Genomic DNA, 23,902 nt, shown 5'->3' with positions numbered 1-23,902 from the left:
TCCTCTCCCCCTCCCCCTCATACAGCATTTTGTAATGGGCAAGCCCCCCCCCCCCCCTCCCGAATCAAAATCCTGGCTAGGTGCCTTGCTAGGATACATCTGCGTACACTCAGCAGCAATATGAGCTGGTCCAGATTAGTGCTAACCGAAAGGGGCGTCTCCGGCCCGAGCCGTATATAGGGAGAGTTCGGTCAATGGGAGAAGTGGGCAGAGCCAGGACGTGCACCAGATGCAGAAGGAGGGCTTGACATGCTGCGCACGATGTTTCGATTATGATCATGCAAAAAGATGCAAAAATCGAATGTGCCGCTCACTCTCTTTTGCTTGAACAGAGTTTGATCGCTTGGATGGTAGATTCACGGCCCTCGGCACCTGGCGTACGGATTATGTAGATCGTTCTGCTAGATTTCTTATTTGGCATGGCCGTGATCGAAAAATCACGTGTACAATATTTTTAGTCCCCAGTGGGTTACTCCAACACACTTATTAATTTTGTTTCTTGCGACCACCGCCAGGGTATTATTCGCAGTTTCTGGCTAGCCACATTCAAACTTGTAGAGACGCCTTGGAACACGCCCAGCCCGCTTTCAACCAATGGCGTCTCCTCATTTGCCTCCTATCCTTCCCAATGTATGGCCAAACAACTCTGCCTCCAACATCCTAGGTTATGAAAGACTACCACAACGTGACAACAGGGAATGCGCGTCCATTCCAACCTCCCGGGGCTCCTTGCGTGGCTTCTGTGCCACCCCGGTCTGTGCTGCTGGGCCAGTCCATACTGCTGCACCCTGTACACCAGTGCCCTTATCGCAGTGGAGATGCCACCAATTATAGGCATCTAGGACAATCAGTTTGTAAGAACTACTTTGCACGGCATATGAACAACGCGCAAAAGTTGCTTTTCTCTTCTTGAGGCGACGAAGTAGCTCGGGCACTATCATTGACTCAGGGGGGCCATAGCTTGTAGAGTTGTGCAGAAATGAACACAGCCAACAAGGGCTGACAAGTCTGTACAGTGTGTATTAAAGGCATACTAAAGAGGTTTTGGAGATTTTTTATGACAATGTGATCTATTGGCCAACAGGTACTTGCAACCGAGTAAGACCGGTTTTAAGCCTCTTGCGACGCCTTAGAACTAGCTCCGCAGCAGTGTATCTGGTCCCAAGAGATCGCAAGAGGCCTAAAAACCGGTCTTCTCTCGGTCCCGCTCTGTTACAAGTGTGTGAACGGGCCCTTGGCTATCACATTGTGTAAATGTCATTTAAAAATAGGCTACGCACGACAGGTCCTTTGTATTTTAGGACGTTTAGAGCATACAATTGCAGTAGCTTTCATGCAGATGCTCAAAAACCTCTTTAGTGCACCTTTAACAGTCGTCGTACTTGCCTCCATGTACCTGAGAAAGAATAAAGAGGTATTTTGTTGATACTTCCCAAACAAACGTGGATACAGAGATGGTACATGAATAGTGAAAACCTGTCCAACAGAACAGAATTTTAGTCTCATCATGCAAACAACTAAGTTTTCCGAAAGAATCCAATCAAGAAAACAAAAACCTATGGAACTGCTTTTGTTCTCAAGCTCTGCTCAGAATTTGAAGCCTCTAAAATATTCTGGAGGGCCAGTTTAGGTTAGATGCACAAAATAATGAGTCCACAAAACCAGGCTGTTTCAAGCAGGCAGGTTCTTTAATGCATTATCAATCAAAGATATCTGAGGAAGGAAAAGTATTAAATACTGAGGTAGTTTACGAAAGAGGTGGACACAGATACCCAGGATACAAAATGTTGCAGAAGTGCACCTCTCATAGAATATGAACGTCAAGGTTCGTGGCAAATCACGTCCAGTCCGATCCCATCAACAGTTATGCCCGGGAAGGTGAAGATTGGCTTTTCTCCACGGATCCTGGCAAAGTGGTCTGCATTCCTTAGCAATATGGTCTCCTTGATCGCTGCCAGTTTGTTCCGGTTGAGCAGGATTGTGGCTTCAAGGTCCATTGCCCGAGTGTCGGGGTCACCGTCCTGAGTGAGAAGAAAACCCCATAAGTACAGAACTACAGAGCCAAACTAAGCAAAGGAAGCTACAGACGTTGTAGAGCACAGGCCCAACAGATGGAGCCCGCCCAAAATAAACACCAAAAACTGGGCTTTCGAAGATGCCAATATGCAAGAAAGGTAAAACTAGCAGCTGGTGGTGCTGTAAACATGCCAAAACAGACTTGTTGCGACGAAAAGTTGAACATAAGACGAGAGTTTGCCACAGACCAACAGGAAAACTAAGCGCTTTGAAAGCAGAATGTCACTATGGGTCATCTGGGCAATAATTCCAACATTGCTCAATATCACAGGTTTGTTGAATGCTCCAAAGACCTGCCTGGACCTTTCCTTCACCCCGACCAAACTCTTAAGAAAATTTCCTTTTGACTAAGGTGAGATGTTCCTTCACTACTCTCACAAAAGAAATGCACAGTGTAGCTACCACAGACACTGCGTTGTACCAGTAATCATTTATGGGCAGAACACTACTCTAGTGTCTGACAGGATGAGAACCAACAGGACCGGAACACCTGCGCAAACTTCCTAGCTTCGACAACGCTCGTCAGCGACTATAGTGTGCTTTTACGCTTATCGAAGCCTAAGACACACTTCACTAGTCTTGCAGTAACTTCTTGCCAGCGGGTGTGTCGACTAAAATATTCTGAAGACTCGGCCGTTCTCCTGCCGAGTGACGGCTGCAACTGTGGTTTTGACTGCGCAAGCTGTTCCAAAGGGATGACCCTAAAACCTTGGCCTTTTTTTTTTCTTTTTGCCTATTCACTTGCTTTGTTTAATTAAATGTAGCAAAGGAACGAAATGGAAAATGCTTATAGTTGCCACAAGGTGGTCACACGTTACCCTGCTGTTTAGGTGACTTCTGCACAAATTTCAATTCATTGCCCACTTTGCGACAAGCTCATTCAAAATGTGGCACCTTTGTACAAATCTTGTGGAATTTGGACCGGTCGCTAGCCCAAGTGGAAACTACAAAACCAAAACTTGGAGACTACCCTCTACTACTAATACATGTACATTCCTTGCACACAATGTCATGGCAGTGTACTGTCCACCATTGCCCTGTACCTTGTGTAGCATACATTCGGCACCGCTAAATTCAAATTTGACGGCACCGAACGTACACTGCAGAAGGCACGGGAGCCTGGTAAGGAGCGATGGTGGCCGACGCAACAATAATGCAGGCCACATAGACGTAGCTTACAGACGAGCCTCTTGCGAACTGTGATATGTTTGGACTTTTGCACCAACTTAGCTCACGTGGTGCGAACGACGGCCTCACAAAGATCGATCAGAGCGAACGTTTGGTAGCAAACACAAGAAAAATATGCGACTGCGGAGTCTTACCTTTCGCTCCGACTTCTTGTTACGACGCCACCCTTCCTGCATCATCCTGTGGTCTCGAAGGTGGCCCTCGGCTTCTCGTATTCTATGCTCATACAACCTTTGGCGATCCAGAAGGGTCTGTTCGGTTTCCCACAGATCCAGCCGCACCAGCTCGACCTGGCGTTTGACGGCCAAGTATTCGGGCTTTGCGTAAGATGGACGGTCCGAGTACAGCTGCTTACCCTGCTCTATACTGAGCAGCTCATCGTAGTTGTCGTCGATGCACTCCGAATTGCTGGCATTCTTGTCGCCCATTGCTCTGCATATGTGGAAGTCCATCACTATCCTCACGGCAAGCCCGTAACACCTGGAAAACAAGTTGACATGGCATTTGCTCTCGGCGCAAGTTCTGAAGGCGGTCGACTGCTACGTACTGTGCTAACCTTGACAAGAAGGGAGACTGAGTTTATTGGAAACTTTAGTACAGAAATTCCAGTGGTCGAAAACTTGCACTGCAGAACCTGGGGATCCTGGGCTGAATTTGCCAGTTTAGATTTAGACAAGCATTGTACTGGCAAGCGGTCGTGGGTAACTACCGCATCATGCACGTTAGACACACCAGACCAGCCGTAGTACTGCACTGTCTAAATATCTAGTCTACAGAGCAGGTGCCAGACACCCACTGGTGCAGACCAACTCCATGCTGTCTACACAAACAAGGTTTCAGTCATACACCGAGACTGTGTTTCAAAGACAAGTAAAAGAACAAAAAGCTGCCAAGTTCTTTTTTGCTGGACTGCTTTACACATACTCTTGTATCTTGTCCTCCAAAAATTCTAGACTTAACAGGTTTCCAGGCACCACTTTGGTTATTATCTCCGTTCCTATCACTGAGTCCTCGTATATTCATCAGCAAACAGGATCGAGTGAAGCCCTCCCTCGACAGGCGTTATCAGATGCAACACCGCCAAAATAAATTGTGGGTGGACACTACGGATGCGTCACTTGCGGCCTCCGAGTCACGCATATAGGCCATCAGAATTCATATCCACGTTTTGCCCATAACAAAAAGATAATGAAGAAAAATAAATAAAACTCTTTCTTACATACATACTTGCTTGAGTCGGCAAGATTACTCTCAGCAATAACTTAAACACTCCTACAATAAAAAAAATCGAAATCGTACGATGTTTGAGGCTCCCTTGTTGCCATGCCGCGTTAGGCTTCCACAGACCCATCGGGGCCTTGTCCTGTATTGATTTTTTTTTTTTTTTTTTTTTTTTTCAGAAAACTGGAGTTTGGAACAACATCGGACGTAAAACGGTCCCCTCCCGAGACAGGCGGACGCGAGACAAGCTGGCAGCAACCACCAACTGACAAAATGCATACCTGTCTCTCGGGCACTCGGCTGCCTTGCAGGCCCGGCCGGCCTCACGCAGTTTGGCGTTTCGAGCTGCTCTTGCTTCGGGCTGGCAGCTTGGACGCTTCGACCAGTTGTCCAGCACCTCTTGCATGTAGGCCTGCCGGGCCCGTTTCACCCGCACGGCGATGTCGTTCTCATCCGGTTCCTCCTCTTCGGACGACGACGATAGGTCCAAGTCGGGGCGATAACTCGAATGCGGGTAGCAGAAATTCTCGACATCTGGAAACGCTGCAGGTACTAGAGACGACCACATCGACCGTGTATACATGTCCGGCGTGTAGGTCGACACGCTATTATACATGACCGAAAAAATGCGTTTTGTCTCTCGGGGAAAAAAAAGCTGCGGTGCCTCTGGCCGTTCCGTATCTCTGCAACGTCTTCACCCGCCAGACAACAACGAACTAAAGAATCGCAGACAAAAGAAAGGCGCCACAGAAAACTGGATTGAATTGGATGTTGTCTCGTGGAGTTGTGCTTATCTGTGGATCTGTATCATCGGTGTTCCGTGTTCTAATTTTATGTATCGCGCTGACTTTTTTAACTTCTTAATTTTAATGCTTCTCAAAATTTTTTCAAATTTTAACTACTATATGAATTATAAATTGTGTGACTTAAAAATATTGAAAGAGGTTTAGCTTACGAGCGTGTGGAGCGTTGCGGCTAAACGAATGTCGGCTGGCTCATCAGCACGCTGCTAAATGACGAAACAGTGGACGTAACTGAAAGAAGAAATATGGGAGACTCGATAGCGGGAGGTGAGATCACCGTTTTTCTCAAATTTCTACCTAATTTTAAAGTGATACTACAAAGCCAGAGTTCGGGTATTTTCTTAGATGCACGTTGCAGCGTATGCAACGCCATCTGAAAATGCCATTGGAGCTTATCACGGTGGTGTTCAACGGAAAAGTTGGGCAGTCTCTAAAGGTGTACATCCTCGGAAATACCTAATCATATTTTCGGGCTTTGGCACACGTCATAACAATTTCTTCCTATCTTCGCTTACAGTGTAAAACCAAAATTGTAAAAGAAGTTGTTTTGTTTTTTTGGGGCAGGAAAACAATGTAAAATTTAAAACGGAAGCACAGTTTTGAGCAATGGATTGCGTCGTCGAAATGCTGTCCCCAGTTCACTTTTGTTTTGATCATGCCGAAAACGCCATATGTTCTGATATGGTTCTTAATATAACCGTGTCATTTTCATTTCACGTCACCGAAGGAAACTTGCAATGGTGGTTTGCTCAGGTTTCTTTCTTTCTACATTTTTAATACACATCGCAATGTTTAAATATCCGGTGTACTTTATTTGTTCTGTTTTTAATCTTTTAGCTTTTTGCGTACCAGCTGTGCGAAGGCATTGGCATGTTTAAACTGGGACAATGCAACGTATTTTGTCAACAGCAACAATGAACACGACGTGGTCGAGACACGCCTACTCGTCTGACCGTAACTTCCCGGAAATCGAAGCGATTTGATCGAAAGAACCAGCAAAAAACTCGCACTATGGACGCGTTTCTTCAACCTTCCTATTTTAAAGCTCTGATTAGACAGGTGGTCCTAACAATGCTTATCGAGGTGCATTGGAACGCTGACCAAACCTTGAAAAGCAGAATTCAATAATTGCATGTCATTAAAAAAAATGAAGAAAACAAAACATGTTACAGTCACGCAACATTGAAACGACGCTGTTTAGCAAACATTGTAGATTCAGCCTTCTCTCAACAGTTGCCAGACAGCACCCCAGACACTAAAGTTCGCGGTAGTTTATTAAACTTCACCGTAGCTTGCTGACGTCATTTGTCGGGGCTTCTGCACTTGGTGTTAGCCTTGCGGTTGAATGGGAGCATGCACAAGGAGGTGCACATCCCTGTCACATGGAGATGTTACACCAATCGTGTTGTTTTCCTAACTGTCTATCAATTCTTTAGCACCATTTGAGATGTTCCATGTTGGCAATACACCAATCGCGTTTCCGTAACTGTCAATCGATTCATTGGTGGCCTCTTTTCTATTTCAGAGTCGGGGGTGATAACTGCCCAGGACAAGGCGACGGGGGGCACACTAACGAACGGTCCGAACAACACGAACGCCGCCGCGAGAACGACCAACAACAAGCCGAGCTCGCCCAGCAAGGACCGCAATGGGAACCCCTTGGACGGCGCCAGCTCGCTGGACAGCGAAAGTCCATCGAAGAAACACAACATGTCGGACTCTGAGAAAAACGCTTCCCTGCTTGGTGCTACCAACGGAGAAGGGGACCACTCCAAAGCCTCGCCCGAGCACTTCTCAACGGCAGATGAGGGCGAGGGTGGAGACGACGGAGGCGACGACGAATCGGACGAGGACAGCTTTCTTTCTAGGGAGACAGGTTGGCATTCCCTATCGCTCTTCTTTGTTTGCTTTTTTTTTTTTCTTGGCGGTTATCATTCTCTTTAGCACGTTTCTCTGCATTCCATTTCACCGGTTACACAGCACGACACAGTTAGTATACATAGTTCTTACGGACGTCGCAGCCGGGGCTTATGGGATATGTCAGCGCCATTACCAGGTACTGACATAGTTTCGGTTTCAGGATTGGCGCCGGCAACGTTGGCCGCTGCTGCGTCGCTATGGCGTTTGTGGTGCACACAGTGCACGTTTTTTCTTCTGGTGTGCGGTCTCAGTGGTGCAGTCCTGCAGATGTGTGCGATGTTCAGCTGCTGAAGCAGAAGCAAGTCCTCTGCACAGCAGAGTAACACAGAGCCAAATGTAGGGCTGAACCGTTTCCAAAAGGTGATAACGCAACAGTGAGAGCGTACAAAGCTGGTGTCCGACAAACGCCGAAGCCTCTGGCTTGCTCGCATACATAGGAAATGTCCGTGTCTGTGTCACTTCATTACCAGTAAGAAATGCGTTGCTCAACTGTACGTCGATTGCTGGATGCTTATGTTCGCACCCTGTTCGCATTGCCATAGCGGCCGAGGCAGTGTTTGGTGTCTGGTAGCGTCACGCTGCAGGGATGTGGTTTTACTTTTCTCGCAGCTTTTCTGTAATTGTGAAGTGTTTGTAGCACACTTGTGTCGTTAATGTTGAGGCAGCGGCGCCGATTTTACCCAGCTAGATGCTGCGGATTTTCAAGCAGCAAGTATGGGCGCATCTATTCGTTTGCATGCAAAGCTTCGGCTCTTTGGCTCTCATTAGGACGCTTGTAATCATTTCCTGTCAACTTGCCTCGCTCAGCACGACGATACACTTCGTTGGGAAACGCATCAATGTCAGGCTCTTCACCCATCCACTCGTGGAATAGTTAATGGCATCCGGGCCTTGAAGGCCTTCATCTGTTGCAGCGACACATAGTTTAAATAAACTGAAGTAGGGTGGTGATTTTGGCCAGTTGGTAAGAGTTGAACATGATGAGGCTGAGGCTGTTTTTAATCATGTTCAACATATAGTTTGTTGACAAAACCAGATAGTTAATTATGACCTAGTGCGTTGTGGCTGGCTGCACGTCCGCATCTGGAGTGGTGTCCGCACCGACACGTAGCGTGTACAGATTGACGCCGTCGCACAGCTTCACTTTAGACTTGTACCAAGCCCGTGTGGGGCCCACAAGCTTTAAGAAATAGGAAGGGCAGAACTCGTGGCGAATGGCTTTCACCGTCGCGTTGTACGGGCGATACAAATTCCGTAACAAATTAGCAATCGAGCGACACACGTGCGGCGGCGGCGGAGCATTTACATCTGCTTCTCACTACCTGGCAATGGCGGCAGGCAGGCGGGAATAGAGGAAGTGACATCACGTGAGAGCAGGGGAGGATTCAGAGGGGGGTCCGGATGTCCTGACCCCCCTCTTGAATTCTGTATGTGTAAAAATTTAGGGCGTGGAAACGGGAAAGGTGGGGGGGTCTTAAACATATGATACCCTGACCAACACCTGACCCCCCCCTCAAGAAATACCTGCGTCCGCCCTTGCGTGAGAGCTATGTATAAACCCGATGTTGGGGCTTTTCTTGCTTTGTACTTGCGCAAAGTGATGACAAGTGTTAAACTTTTGTTGCCTACGTCGGGGCACCGGGTGAGCACATTTCGCCGCACAAATAGTTTAGATGAGGGCCATTCATTTGTGACTAATAAGCGGTAAAAAACAGTGATCGCTTATTTGTGCTAACCATGTTGCACTCTGTATGAGCAGGACTGGTAGCCGCAAGTTCTGGTTCGTTTCTCGCTGCTTGCCTGAGACCTTTCATGGATGTGGCGCCGTGATCTTGCTGTGTGCAAGGTCTTTTGTCATGCTTGTGAACACCGGTTATACCCTCCTTGAAATGTTCAGTGCAGCAATTACTACCGATTGATCAAAATAACTTGTGGGCTTACCTTTGCATCTGCTGACTAGCCCTTACAAGGCTATGTGCAGCTTTTGAAAAAGAGTGTGCCTATGGTGCCACCTAACGCAGCTTTGTTCTCATTTCTGGAGAAGCTCACTTCTAGTCACGTTCGTCACGGCCATTTTTTTGTTTCGGTGAAACTAACTCGGGCTTGCTTTTTTTTTTTCCCTAATTATTGTTCAATTATGATTTCTGGAGGGAGGGAAAAAAGTAGCATTGTGCTTAGCTATAGACATAAAAGAAGAAAGTTGTCTGCTAGCACTTTGAACCGAATGAGCATGTATGAAATAGTGCACCGCCTAAGAAGCATTCCTGGTTCCACCCTTGAGGCCACCAGAAAATTTACAGAGGAGCAAGTTGGTGAAAGAGCTCTCTCTCTTCTAATAGGTGAACCCAAGACCATTCAGTTAGATAATTATTTTTAAAAAAAATACAAAAGCGAAAAAAAAAAGAGGTGCATTGGCAAACTTTATGTTTATGTTTCTCGCATGCCGTGGCTTCCGGTCATGATGCAGCAGTTGTACGTGAAATTTCTTCCCGTAAGGCGCATTAATCCCAGTCTCCCCCTCAACTCGCAAGTACATTGTCCTTCGTCAAGCCAGCAAGTGAGCTGTACCGTCTCATTGCATCACGACCTTATGGTTCTTTGCAGTAGCGAGGACCACCGTTCAGAGCTCGTTCCACCCGTTTTCCCGGGACAAACTAACTGCTCGCTCGCATCTTTTTTCCAGCGGAGGACGGCCAGTCGGACTTGGAATCCGAGGACCCCGACGAAATGCTGGGGTTGAGTGACGGCGATGGGGAGGTTCCGAGGATGCCGCACATGACGATCCAACGAAACCGCAAGGCGAACCCGGAGCTGCCAGAGACGGTCACCGTCCTCAAAACCGACGAAGGCTGCGTGGTGTACCTCGTGGGCACGGCTCATTTCAGCCTGGAGAGCCAGGAAGATGTCGCCAAAGTGAGTTCCCCCAAGCGTCGCGCCGGCTTACGGGATCTCCCGCTCGGGGCCTCTGAGCTGGCGGGTCAGTAGAGCGCCTGAAACGAGTCTTCGCCCAATGTCGTCGCAGAAGTGTTGTGCCGTCGCCGTCCGTGGCCCTGGCGATGTCGCAGCCATGGTGGTGGATTTGGCAGACTCCTGTTCTGCTGCAGGTCGCTCTCCAGCTTGACAGTTCGCGGAAACTTCGGCAGCCAAAAGTCGGAACGCTGGGACGATGGCGACACTCGCGTTTGGTTGTGCTTTATGCCAGGACTTCTAGTGCCGGGACGATGGCGACACTCGTGTTTGGTTGTGCTTTATGTCGGGACTTCTAGCACCGATTGCCAGGATCGCGACAAGGGACACATCGGCTTGTGCGACGTCATTCGTTGTCACTTTGGGACCCCTTTCGATGCGTGGGCGGAATAGGACGCTAGACACACCAGTTGGAGACGCTCTCCAGACAAAGTAGTGAAGTTGCCTTTTTATGGACCGGAACGTTGCAAACTCTCTTGTTGGCTTTGCCGAGTGAATTTGTCCAGGTTGTGCATGCAAGCAGGTTTTCTGTGGGGCATTTTACTGAGCGGCGATGTATCTCTTGCTCTTTTCTCGACTGCTGCCGATCCCAAAACATGTAGGAAAGACCCAAAGAGGACAGGACAAGGCAACTTTTTTGTGCGGACAGTTGCCGTTTTCCTCTTCTCTTTCTCTTATTTTTCCTTTCTTAGTGGATATGCTGATTATATTGAGAAAATAACATTGATTTAGTTCAAGTGCATCTTTTATACTGGAGAGGGGGGGGGGGGGTTATTCTTATGCTATTATCCTTTGAACATACCATAGAATACCGTGCATCCGCCCATACCACATTAAGTGCCCATTCCCAAATTTGTAAAATCTGAGAAAATATGCACAGTACATAGATATGTAGAATTGATGACCAGACAAGTGCCCATCCCCTATTTTTTCATGATTATCTCAAAATTTTGAGTGGGCACTTGCCCAGTATTTTACGGTAGACCCTGAGCAAGTGGAAAAAAAGTAAGCAAAAACCCTGAAATACCTGGAAGCAACATTTGAGTTTCTTTTCATTTGTGCGTTCTAATAGTTCTACTTTCTGAGCTTTATAAGTGTTGTTGAGATACATGAATGCATGCTGGGTGTATCTCACCAGCCTTGAAAGTGGAGTGGAACATCTTTCATTGTTCATGCCCGTTAAAACGTGCCAAGGGGGACAGTCTACTTGGTTGCAACTTTTTGGTTAGATCAGCAATGAGTGATAGTGTGAAACTTGTTTCTTTTTTAAACTGATGTGGTTTTTTTTTCCTCCAATTGCAGACAATCCAAGAAACACAGCCTGATGTGGTGTTGATAGAGTTATGCAAGAGCCGGGTGAACATCCTTTCTTTCGATGAGGAACTGATCCTGAAGGAGTCTCAGAGCATGAACATGGAAAAGATGATGAGCACCATCAAGCAGGTTTGCACCACTTCTCACCAAATATTAAAAAAAAAAAAAAAATTACTATGGTCCCAAACACATTACTTGGAACTGTGCTGGTTTATTTAATTTCACCTTAAGTCCAGATGCAGCCGAGGCTACAAGCTGATGAGACCAGTCATACAGCATCAAAAGTTCACCATCATAGTGTTTGTTGTGTTTCTGTATGTGCTCTATCATCGCTGAGCCAATCATGTTCAAGAGAGGTCAAGTGACTTGCACTTTTGACACAGTTTGTTTGGTCCCACCAGCTCGTAGCGTGGGCCGCATCCCGAGGTAAGGTGAGACAAGATATAGTGAGCTGCTCGGGTTTCAGACTTTCAATCTGAGGTTCTGAAAAGTGCCTGCTCACCTGTTTTTTCATTAGATATGTTTGTCTTGCTCTATTACGTTAACAGGCATATGTTTTCTTTTTCACTCTTAAGGTAAGATGAAAATGTAAATTGCTTACTAGTTTCATTGTAAGTTGGTGCATGTTTACATTCCCTGTGTCCCTGAGAGCAGGGTGCTTTTTCAGGCCATTAAAATTACTAGGTAAATAAGTTAAGAAATTAAATCTCATTGGTTAGCATCTAAACACAGGATCATGAGATTTTGTGCAGAGGTGCATCTTGACGGTGAACTTGTTGATCCAAAATTTTCAGTCATTATTGTCCAAATTAAGTTCAGAAAGAAGTGTACGCTTAACATCCTCGAAAGCAACTTAAAATACAACCGTGAAAATTGAAAAACTGACAGACAAGCTCACCGATTCCACAGGGGAAAGCATAACACGGGCAATTTTAGCTGGTAGGTTCATTATATATTCCGAAATGTGAAGAACCCCATGTATGACGTACGACATAAATATTGTTTTCGTGAGACTGCAATGGTAAAAAGCAAGTTTTGCTTCAAACCTTTTTCTTTTTTTTTCTGCTGCTGTTGCTTGTTTTGAAGGATGTCACAACACACCGGTTCAACGAGACGTGGTGATTTATTGATAGTCATTGTTGCGGGTCACAACCCAACACCCCTCCTCTCTGCGCATACTTTGCGCAGGGCGATATTTGTTTTTTGCAAAATCGACATTGAAGGCAAATCAGTCGTGGAGCCTTGGCTTTGTGGGAAGTTCCACGCTGCCACTTGTCTCAGCTGACTCACAAAACTTCTTTTATGTGTACTGTGCTCCTGGACACAGTCAGTGTTCAAATGAGTGGCACATGTGTAGCATTGGCACCTTTTGTTGCAGAATGGCCTCGTCCAAGGAATCATGTACATCCTGCTGCTGAGCATGTCTGCACACCTGACTCGACAGCTGGGCATGGCACCAGGTGGAGAGTTCCGCAGAGCAGTTCAAGAGGTGAGTCGAACGTCTGCACCCCAGGCGATTCTCTAACATACCCCTCCACACGCCTAACACATTTTAATTTTGTTGACACCATAAAATGAGGCAGGTGTATGTGTACCCATTTTAATTGTCACTCGATAGTTAAAATGAGAGAGTATAACGGAGACGAGTCATAATAGACGTGTAAATGAGATGGAACCTACAGTATTGCCGAGGATCACATAAAGCTAGAAATAGAAAAAGGGACATACTCCTGCAGTAGACCCGAAGCTTGCTCAAGAGGTCCATTACGGTTGAAGTACGAAGTTCTTTGCATTACTTCTTTGCTAGATATGTAGTATGAATAAATTGGGAATTATTTCATGAAATCCGTATTATGTTCATTGGTAACAATCTTCACCCGTTTGGTTGATACGCGTTGTAAGCTTCTTCTAGCTCCGATTCCCACAAACCCTGTCTCCGGATGAATATGACTCTGCAATACTTCGCTATCGGCAGAAGGGTTTATTCACTCACTCATTGCCTTGGGGGGGTCTCGGGATCGGAAGACGGTCATCAGCGAGGCCGGGGGAGAGTCCGCTGCCACAGCAGCTTCTCCGAGTCCCAGCGGTGGTCGTCCACACCACGTCATGGGGACGTCGTCGTCCAGGGTCGCTGTCCGGTTCGTTTTTCGAGTCCGCCACTCGACGTAGTGCCCGCACTACCCCGCGCCAGCGTCCACCGCCGTCCGAGCTCGCCTCCGTGACTCGTTGATCCCCAAGTCGGTAGCAAGAGAGACGGCAGCCAGAGAGAGCTTCCTTTGTCTCCGTTCCCCTTTTTATATCCGCGCCCCCCACCGATCACGTGCCCACCACGACCCGTCCACGTGTACACGCATGCCCCCGCCACGGTCCTTGCACGACCCCCGAGCGGGGATTGCGGTGACGCTCCTCCGTCCATGGATCCTGGTCAACAGGAATGTTTGGCCCTGGCAGGGCGCGGGCAGACCGGGCGAAGGGGCAGGGGAAAATGAGGGAAAGACGGGACTCCAGGGTGGGGCGGCCGGACGGATCCCCACAGCGTGAAACATGAGAAGAACGCAAAAACAACCGTACAAGCAACTATGCTACCAAGGCATTACCGTGGACCTCTGGATGTAATTCACGCTGGCTTTGGGCCTTTTTATTTTTTGGCAGTTATGTCTAGGGTGTATACTTTCCAGTGTTTATTTATGGCAAACATTGGCGGATGTTTATCGGTGTTCATTTATTTCACCAATACCGGTGCGTTTCGGTGAATTGTCTTGTTCAGACGCTAAAAACTGATTATCGGGGGTAAAAATTGTGAATGTAAACTACCACTGAAGACGAAAAACGGACCAAAATTTATTTACATATTTTACACAGTCTCTTTACGCTTGATTATTGTAGTATATGCATGTATAGTCTCGTGTCTGTCACTGACGCCCGCTCCTTCCTGTTGACAACGTGCAACTTCGTGAATGCTAGCTCAACATTTGCACTAGACACGGGAAGCCCCAAAACATCCAACGAGGCTTGGGACAGTACTGGTCAGCTGTGACTAGCATCTCAGGCCACTGATAATGATCTTCAAGCCTGGAGGACCGCTGACGTTGGAGTACAGTGAAACAAAGGTACTGTCCTCCAAGAGTCCAAGACAACATAAGTCACAAGAGAAAGACAGGAAAAGGACATGAAAGAGCAGCACGCTCTCTCTGGAGTTTCGTGGTCGATCGAGCACGAATAAACTAGTTGAAAGTTTGCACCTGTCCGTGTCTACTCGCTTGTGATTGTCCCTTGTTTTGCTCGAAAAACCTTCTAGACTGCATCATGAACCAACTAGGCCAACGACAAGTTTTAATAGCACCGGATGTTTTTAATGTTACGCAGGCAGAGAAAGTGAAGGGCTGCCTGATTCATCTGGGAGACCGTCCACTTCAGATCACGCTGCAAAGGGCTTTGGCTGCTCTCAGCGTCTGGCAGAAGCTGCGCCTGGCATGGCACATGATCACGGCTAAAGAGCCTATTAGGTACAGCAAAATCTAGCTTGCCTCTTTTGTGTCTCGGGGCTAAGGATGTGATTGCTCGCATGTTTAAACTTCTCAGTGAAGTCACATTTTTTTTTTTTTTTTTTTGTAAGTAAGGATACTCACTACAGTAGCATCTTCTCTTCATTATTACTTCACATTTTTGTGTTGTAACATACCACAGCTTAATTTTTCGTTTGAATTTATATTTCTGCTGTATATTGGATTTTATTACATGGAGTCCTTTCTGTATCAGGAGTGCTTAAACCTCCTCCAGTCATTACGGGGCACTGCAGTGTCTCACAGATCATATAAAGTGTTAGAACAAATTTGGGAACGAGTGCGTAAAACTAAAGTGGTGCTTTGAGTAGAAATAAACTGAGCAGGTTCGAGAAATATTTGAACTTGCACCACCTTCAATCCCACGTGGAAGAATTGAAGGCAGGCGCTTATCGAAAGAGCTTCTTCATGCTCCATCGTCGAGCAGACATTTGTGAATACTCATCTTATTGGCACACCACACTAACAGGAAGTTCATATTTGTTCTCTTTTTGGAGGTCTTTCACGTGATGCTGTGAAAGTACAGTGCAACCCACTTGTAACTATAATGAGAAAACCCGAAATTTCAATCGTAACCGACCATCGTTGTATCTGGACTAGAAACTGATCGTTATAAGCAGTACATCGTTATACGTGGTATTGTTGTTGTAAGTGGGTTGCACTGCACTGTTCACAGTAAGGTGTCAGGTTCAGTAACCGTGTTCCAAATTTTGTTGAAGCGGCATTTGCTCTACAGCCATTTACAAGGTGCAAACGGCCCCATTGAGTGCGCATCTTTCCGAGCACCAATGCACTGCATAGAGGCAACACCCGCGGCGCCTGCTTTTGTGGGTGTTGCTTCTCTGCAGTGCATTGGTGTTCGGTGAGAGGCACACTCAACAAGGCTCAAGCAGGGCACACGTGAGCTATGAGAACAGGCACTACGCGGAAATTTCCACAGCAACTTGCGCGGACGCTATGAAATGGTGCAAAGCATAGGTCCACGTCACAGCATTCGTGCAAGTTGCTTTAAAAACTGCTGCGCGGTGCCAGTTTTCATATCTCATATGTCCCCTGCTCACTAGTTCACATTGAAGAACTTCTTAGCTTGATGAACAAACTTAATTTTGTTTTGAGTTGTCATGTGCTGTCTAAACAGTCCATGATAAACAATATTTTTGAGGGATAAATAAACTTACATCATACATTTACTACTGTTTCATCTGTGGCATACCTGCGTATGATGAGTAGGCCTATGAAGAGGATGTCATCAAATATCTGCTTTGTATGTGTAGCCATTCATATTGCAAATTATAATTTTATATTTCATCATATTTAGATGAATTTTAGAATATTCGAACAAAATATGTGGCTTCCTGGAGTTGGAATTAATGAGAGTCTACTCACATCCAGGTATTTCAGCGGAATCATCGAGGTAAAAGGGGGAAAGGGCACAGGCTGTTCCGATAGTTTGGATTGAACAGTTCCGGCGGGCTCTACCGCCAGAACTGCCCAAACATGTAGGCTCATTTCCCTCTTTCCCTAGTAGAATAGTTTATAGCGGAATTCGACTGCATCAGTGTTGCGGTCCGAGAAGAGACACGTAGGAACCCTTCTCTTTTACTTCCCTGCGGCGGCAGCAAGGAGGAAGTGGAGCGCTGCAAGAAGCAGGACCTGCTGGAGGAGATGCTTGCCGAGATGACAGGCGAGTTCCCCGCCCTGAGCAAGGTATTCGTCAAGGAGAGGGACGTCTTCCTGGCCTACTCGCTCCGGCTGGCCGCCAGCCCCATGCCTTCCATGACTACGCCCTCTGGTGAGCAAGGGCTCGTCTCTTTCTCTCTCCCTGTCCCTCTCTGTAACCGACACCATCTGGGTAACAAGGCCATTTCATTGTATTATGGCGGTAGTAGTTAGTGCCCCTTCCGGGCAAAATCCGGTAGCGTCCATATGTGAAAACCCACATGACTGCAAGGTGCGCGATCATGTTGGAGGGGAGGGGGAGAGAACCAAGCGGCACGAAAACAGCAAAGGGCACAGGACTCTGACCGTCACGCGCGAGAGGCAGTGTGTAAATGCCGAATTCATCAAGACCCCCGTGTCATAGACTAAAAGCAGATCTCCTGAAGCACGCCCTTCAGCAACGCAACAGCTGCCACTGTGAATTGCGGCGCACCTCGTGTTATCGTTTGCAGTTTTTTTACGTCGCCCGGCAGATGTTAGTAATACAGATTGGACACAGGGTCTGGCCGAACACCGACAGAGCCCTCGTGTCCGTTCTACGTCCTTGTGCCGGCTTCCGGTGGGTGACGTACAGAATCCGGCACTACGACCTTGTGGCCTAGTAGGTGTTACTGAACCTTTTCTTCCTTCCACATATCGAGCGTCTCAATGCGGGCAGAAACTGAGAAAGAGGAGGAGACAAGAGCGTGCGGGGACGTTGGAGCCCCAAGCTCCGGTCAGAATGATTAGTTTGTAGCTGCCTTCGTCTTCGTCTCTACTCAATCGCCAGCGTTTGGCGTTTGAACAACAACTAGAGACAAAGGCAGCTAGCTTTGCATCTATTCACTAATCATTCCGACCGGAGCTCGGTGTCCCGACACCCACGTGCTGTGCAAGGCGGGTAAATCAAACTTTTTGGGTTGCGCAGGGGCATGGTATTACGGTCGAAAAATGTAGAAAAAGGCGGCGAGACTGACAATTGGTCTACTTTCCCCATCAACCGCTCTGGATGTTGCCCCCGTCTTTAACAGGTTACCGGCATTTGAGCCGGAAGTTTCGTCATCTGAGACGAGGCGTCACGTGAATTCACGCTTCTAGTTCGTTCGGTGCCGGTCGCGGTTTGTCCAGCTGCATTGAGAGCCTTTCTAGGCGTGGTGGCCGTGCTCTGTTTGCGGTAAAAATGGTTCACTGCTCCACGGTATGTTGTTCTAATGCGTGTCATAAAGGGCACAAGATGTTCCGGTTTCTGTGAAATGAATGGAAGCAGTGATGCGTCGTCGCGGTTAAGTGAGTGACGGAGCAAAGTAACCTGCAACAACCAAGCGTCGGTGCTCGTTTATGCGGGGCCCATTTTGTCAGAGGCCAGCACAACGTGTTCTTTCTTTCTTCAGGTTGGGGCCGTGTGAACTGACGATTTTGAACAGAGACTCTTGACACCCAGAAAAAGCTCTTGATTAACCCTCAAAGGGGTGAGCACAGCTTGTCATACAAGGCATCCACGAGAACGCGGGATGCGATCTCGCAGACATCAAATTGCTTGCGATCTTTGCAGGGAATCGGTTCATTGCGCAACATTTCGTCAACAGACCGTTTCATCAACAGCAGTGGCTCTGTAATGTATTCCGGTGTATGGGCTCTGAAGATTTATAGATTGGTCGCTTTTCACTATGTGGAATAACCTAAGAGCACTCATTGAAACTCGCCCAATGGATATCAATCACATAAACTTGATATCACCTCATTGTAAATAAACAAAAGCAAGCAGGCAGAGCCCACATCTTGACAGATAATAAAGCGTTCATGCGACCCTGCGTAACCCACATCAAAATCTGTGCATGTTTATGCGTGCCTTCTCACTCATCATAAACAAACAAAAAAAGTGTGGCGATAGAGACATGGCACACGGTGGACAGCCTAATTGAAGTACAAAAAACATACAAGTGTTTAAAAGCGAGGGCCTTCGCGTAATCCATTGTCGTCGAAAGGAACTTTCGAACGGAAGTGTCTTTTCAAGTATGGCAAAGCTCCGATCGGACATTTCAGCTAGCCGCGTCCCATATCATATATTCGCACCTATTTCAGTTAGTGATGTGATCTAATGTTAATCATCAAAAATAAAAGGCAATAAAGAAGCTGGCTCAAAAGAAAACAAAATAGCCAACCTAGCTTGAATTTTCATGCGAAGATCCGGAAAGCGCAGCGCCAGTGCAGCTCGCCACACTCGCTCCGTGATTTCGTGGCCGTTCTCGATGCTTCTGCATACCGACTCCTACTAAACATTTCCTCATAAGTAACTTCAGATCCTCAGAAATTGGTAAATAACCCGGCAGCAGAGGGAGGTGGCCCGAATGGATCGGGTTCAACACCCACACACGCTGCCGTAGCCGTCTTGGTGCTGCGTCAACTGCTAGCTACAAACCAGAGGGGAATAATACCCAGAGCGCTTTGCGGCTGCTGCCAAATGCCAGTCACCTACTCGAGAGCCGCATCGACGTTTGTCGGCTGTTCGTGATCGGGTGTTTGTGAAACATTCTTTTGCAGGGGAGCAGCCAACGGTCGTGGTGGGCGTCGTAGGCATCGGGCACGTGCCCGGCATCGTTGAGAATTGGGAGACGGTCACCGATTCGGACATCCCGCCAATCATGAGGTGAGTCGTGGCGCTGCAACATGCCTCGAATGCTTCTGTTTCTTTTGATTCCCTGTTGGTTCCAGCTGTGCGTCCAGGGGTAGAGGAGATGTTATAAAACTTTGCATTTGAGGTGCAACCAAACCCGCTTGCAACGTACCCGGGACGCGGAAAGGTTTACATCGGATGTTTCAGCGAAGGCTTTCAAAAATCCCTAAAGGCAGGGCGGTCAAGGAAGGAAGTAACCCTTGCCGGGAAGGAACTGCCAGCCTCGGTGGATGTCGAAGATTGCGAAAAGCGTGCTAATTAGCTACATAGTATAACTAAAATTTTCAAATTACCTTTCTAATCCCGTGTTTTCCGGACTATAGTCTGCACCTGGTGCGTAGTCCGCAAGGGCAAATTTGGGGTCAAAATTAAAGTTTCTGCCTAGAGAGTCCCACCTGGTGCATAATCCGCACGCCGTGGATAGTCCACACTTAGTGCCTTTTCCGAACGTAAAAACTGTCGTACACAGCACACCCTGACAAATGCCTGCTGCATTAGCTCACAAAGAAGCTTGTGTAATACAGTATAGACCACTTACAACGTAACCGCTTATAGTGCAGGACCGGGTATAACTCGGCTTTTTTAAACCTCCGGTTCGCCTCCCATAGAGCTCCATATATTTACATACCGCTTAAAATGCAGGCGCGCGAAGGGGAATACCGGTTATAGTGCGGTTTTTGGAACAGCCCGCCGACCGCGCCGCAGCGAGCATGCTTCCCTGTGCGACACTAGATAACGGCGCGAGCCGCAAGCGGCACTCGCGGGGCAAGGAGGTTGCTCGAAGAAGCGGGGAGAAGCGAAGAGAGAGGCTTCAGTTGCCATAGCGACGGAGGGACGCACGCACGTGTCGTTCACGTGCGTGCGTCCCTCTGCTGCGTTGGAAACAAATAACCGCCGCAACCGCAACGACAGACCAATCGCAGGTCGAGGAGAAGTGTTCGCGCGCGTTGCATGCCGGTCGCGGGCCAGCTGCTTCTACTCGCGAACATGGCGTCGGTTGTGATCGTCGACATAGACGGCGTGGTGGAAGCTCATCGTTCCGCGTAAAAGCGCTATCCTTGACTGTGAATTTTCGTTGTGTGTCGCTATGATAACCCAGCACGTACTAGAAGGGAAGATCCACCTACTCGTGCGGCGATGTTGTGGCGGCACTCTCAAGACGGCAGAAATGCCCGTGTCGTTGTGTTTGTTTACTTCGACCACAGTGGTGCTTTCTAAGCATTTGTGTTTTCGAACATCGCCCGAATTTCTTATTTGGAGCATTTCATGCTTGTGCTCAAGTTGAAGGTATTACTGGCGCGTACCGTATAAAGGATGCGAATTTTCACGTGTTTTCATCGCCGGAGAAAAGTGATTAGGGTTAGCAATCCTGAACGCTCGCAACGTCCATCCGCAACCCGCGACGCCGTTAAAAGGCTGCGCCAGGCAAAAGTCGCTCATTTCTTTCAAAATGTGTGGCACACTTGAGAGAGAAGTGTACTAGTCTGGTGAAATAAAGACTTTCCTCAAACAGAGCTTTATTTTTCATCTAACATTAAATAAATTCTTTTACAAAGGTAAGTTGTCTGATGTCATATATTTTGACCTGAAAACTTGATGTTTTGGTTATAGCGCGGTACGGCTTATAGTGCGGATTTTCGCGACTCTCGCGACATATGTTATATGCGGTCTACACTGTACATAAATCAACATTAATATACTCTGTTATTCATAAAATTCTTCATGTCTTGTCACAGTGAACGATCTAGAAAAAAAACAAGTCCTTGTATAGTTCGCACGTGTAGATAGTCTACTTCAAGTAAGATTGCAAATATTAAACATGTATAGTCCGGAAAATATGGTAAATGAAATTAAACATATGGTTCCATATACAGTGTAGACCGCATATGACGTATGTCGCTGGTGTCTCGAAAATCCGCACTATAAGCGGTACCGCGCTATAACCAAAACATCAATTTTTCAGGCCAAAATACATGCCATCAGACAACTTACCTTTGTAAAACAATTTATTTAATATTAGATGAAAAATAAAGCTTAGTTTGAGGAAAGTCTTTATTTCACCAGACTAGTACACTTCTTCTCAAGTGTGTCACACATTTTGAAAGAAATGAGCGACTTTTGCCTGGCGCAGCCTTTTAACGGCGTCGCGGGTTGCGGGCGGACTTTGCGAGCGTTCAGGATTGCTAACCCTAATCACTTTTCTCTGGTGATGAAAACGCATGAAAATTCGCATCCTTTATACGGTATGCGCATGAAATGCTCCGAAAAAGGCATGAAATGCGTGCATGAAATGCTCCAAATAAGAAATCCGGGCGATGTTCGAAAACACAAATGCTTAGAAAGCACCACTGTAGTCGAAGTAAACAAACACAACCTCACGGGCGTTTCTGCTGTCTTGAGAGTGCCGCCACGACATCGCCGCACGAGTCGCCGCACGAGTAGGTGGATCTTTCCTTCTAGTACGTGCTGGATTATCATAGCAACACACAACGAAAATTCACAGTCAAAGATAGCGCTTTTACGCGGAACAGTGAGCTTCCACTACGCCGTCGACGTCGACGATCACCACCGACGCCATGTTTGCGGATAGAAGAAGCCGGCCCGCGACCGGCATGCAACGCGCGCGAACGGCTGGTTGGGCTTACTGTGGTTGGGCCGGTTGGGCTTGCCAACGCCTTGCACCGTGAACGACACATGCGTGCGTCCCTCCGTCGCTGTGGCAACTGAAGCCTCTCTCTTCGCTTCTTCGAGCAACCTCCTTGCCCCACGAGTGCTGCTTGCGGCTCGCGCCATTATCTAGTGTCGCACAGGGAAGCGTGCTCGCTGCATCGGTCAGTCGGCGCGGTCGCCGGGCTGTTCCAGAAACCGCACTATGACTGGTATTTCCCTTCGCTCGCCTGCATTTTAAGCGGTATGTAATTACATGGAGTTCTATGGGAGGCGAACCGGTGGTTTAAAAAAGCCGCGTTATACCCGGTCCTGCACTATAAGCGGTTACGTTGTAAGTGGTCTATAGACCAACATGCGGCTCTGACGTCACGCCGCTGCGGTGGCGCTGCTGTCGGCATAGCACATGCGCAGTTGCTTCGCCTCACGCGAATCTGGTTTCTGCGCACGCGCAGTGCCCACACCTGGTGTGGGCAAACGCGGGCTTGTTTGTAAACAGCGTGTCGGTCTATACTGTAAAACCTGCTGAGCATCATCGAATAACACTAAATCAACTCATTCTAGAAAGATATAAGGCAGGGGCAACATCTCTCAGCATTCCAAAAAAATACTCAATTTGGATGCATTTCTAGGTTTCGGTTTTTTATCAGGGCGCACCCCCTATGGCCAAGGCGCGGAGCTACCGCCTCGCCTCCCTCGTAGGATGGAGGGAAGTGTGGTGCACGTGTGTTGCGTGCCCGTTTTGATCTAGATGAGCATAGTACCGGCATGCAGTCACGTATCACTACTGTGTGATACACGTTAAAGACAGCGGGCTGACAGTTGTATTGCACCGGCACAAGAAAGTTTTGCGTCTCACATTGACTCTGGCCTTTCTACTATTTGTTTCGTGCAGAATCCCAGGGCCATCGCTATCTTCGAAGGTACTCAAGCACACCATCAAGGTGTCCCTGCTGTCCCTAGCCGTCTGGGGATGCTGGAAGTTGCTGCCCTCAACCGTGACTCACAAACCCATCGAATGGGTCTCGGCACTCTATCGACATTAGGTCTGCTCCCAAAAGGACCCCAGCCTCATATTTTCTTTCCACGTCCGAAGACGGGAAGAATTTACGTGACCTCCAACAGGAGGCAGGTTTCTCTCACGACAAGCGTGTTTACGCAGGTGGCGCAGCGAGCGTTACTTAGCTGTGGCTTTATAAGATGGCCTCAAAGCCTCCCCATTTCTGCAAGTTGGTGCCCAATTCTGCTGACGAGGCCGAAGATTGATGCTTATGATTGAGGGCTTCTCAGCCAATCACGATTGTTATTATCGTTGTACGAATTGACTTTTTTCTTCCTAGTCGTTGATCCTGCCTGGACCTCCTGTTGTGATAGGTGTTGAGACGATTGAACCTCTCCGTCCCTGTCTTGGTTGGTGTGTTTCTTCTCATCATTCTTTTTTTTCTGGTTAAGTTTTTTATGTGCGATGTCCTCAATATTTAGGCAGATCACCTTTCTGTTATGCACATTTTTGTTTTTTCGATCATTTTGAACAGACGCTTTCTGCTTGTAGATTTAGAACCGAAATTGTGATTCCCGGCGTGTGCCCATTTCAAATTCCATTTCAGCATTATTGGTTCTCGATGCATCCTCATTGTTTGGGGGAGGGCATGTTTTAGGAATATTTCAATTCCTGATGTAAAATATTAATTAAAAAAATTAAAAGCCAGAAATAAAATAATCAAGTGTGTATTTATTGATTTGTTTTGTCATTAATTTTTTTGTGATCAATAAAACATAAGCATGCCACTTGTCTTTTTTCCAGCTTGGCT

At 47.4% G+C, this 23,902-nt stretch overlaps 2 protein-coding genes across 2 annotated transcripts; one reads left to right on the top strand and one right to left on the bottom strand.

Moving 5' to 3' along the window:
- Window positions 1–1,669: 1,669 nt before the first annotated feature.
- On the bottom strand, window positions 1,670–5,268 carry LOC8039662. The gene is made up of 3 exons (XM_002413581.5): window positions 4,767–5,268; window positions 3,399–3,744; window positions 1,670–2,021 (listed from the first exon to the last, which is right to left on the bottom strand). Exons 1-3 carry the CDS (start codon window positions 5,099–5,101, stop codon window positions 1,821–1,823), a joined length of 882 nt encoding a protein of 293 aa, XP_002413626.3. The 5' UTR covers window positions 5,102–5,268; the 3' UTR covers window positions 1,670–1,820.
- A 9-nt stretch (window positions 5,269–5,277) lies between these two features.
- Window positions 5,278–23,826, top strand: LOC8039663 (traB domain-containing protein). Its single transcript, XM_002413582.5, has 9 exons — window positions 5,278–5,555; window positions 6,814–7,164; window positions 9,892–10,121; window positions 11,478–11,618; window positions 12,868–12,978; window positions 14,856–14,995; window positions 16,672–16,844; window positions 19,292–19,397; window positions 22,987–23,826. The coding sequence occupies exons 1-9, from the start codon at window positions 5,534–5,536 to the stop codon at window positions 23,135–23,137; spliced, it is 1,425 nt and encodes a 474-aa protein (XP_002413627.3). The 5' UTR covers window positions 5,278–5,533; the 3' UTR covers window positions 23,138–23,826.
- The last annotated feature ends 76 nt before the right edge of the window (window positions 23,827–23,902 follow it).

The sequence above is a fragment of the Ixodes scapularis genome, unplaced genomic scaffold (genome assembly GCF_016920785.2).
Source record: "Ixodes scapularis isolate PalLabHiFi unplaced genomic scaffold, ASM1692078v2 PGA_scaffold2__306_contigs__length_199485367, whole genome shotgun sequence".
Taxonomy (NCBI): Eukaryota; Metazoa; Arthropoda; class Arachnida; order Ixodida; family Ixodidae; genus Ixodes; species Ixodes scapularis.
This window is presented reverse-complemented; position numbering and strand designations above follow the sequence as displayed.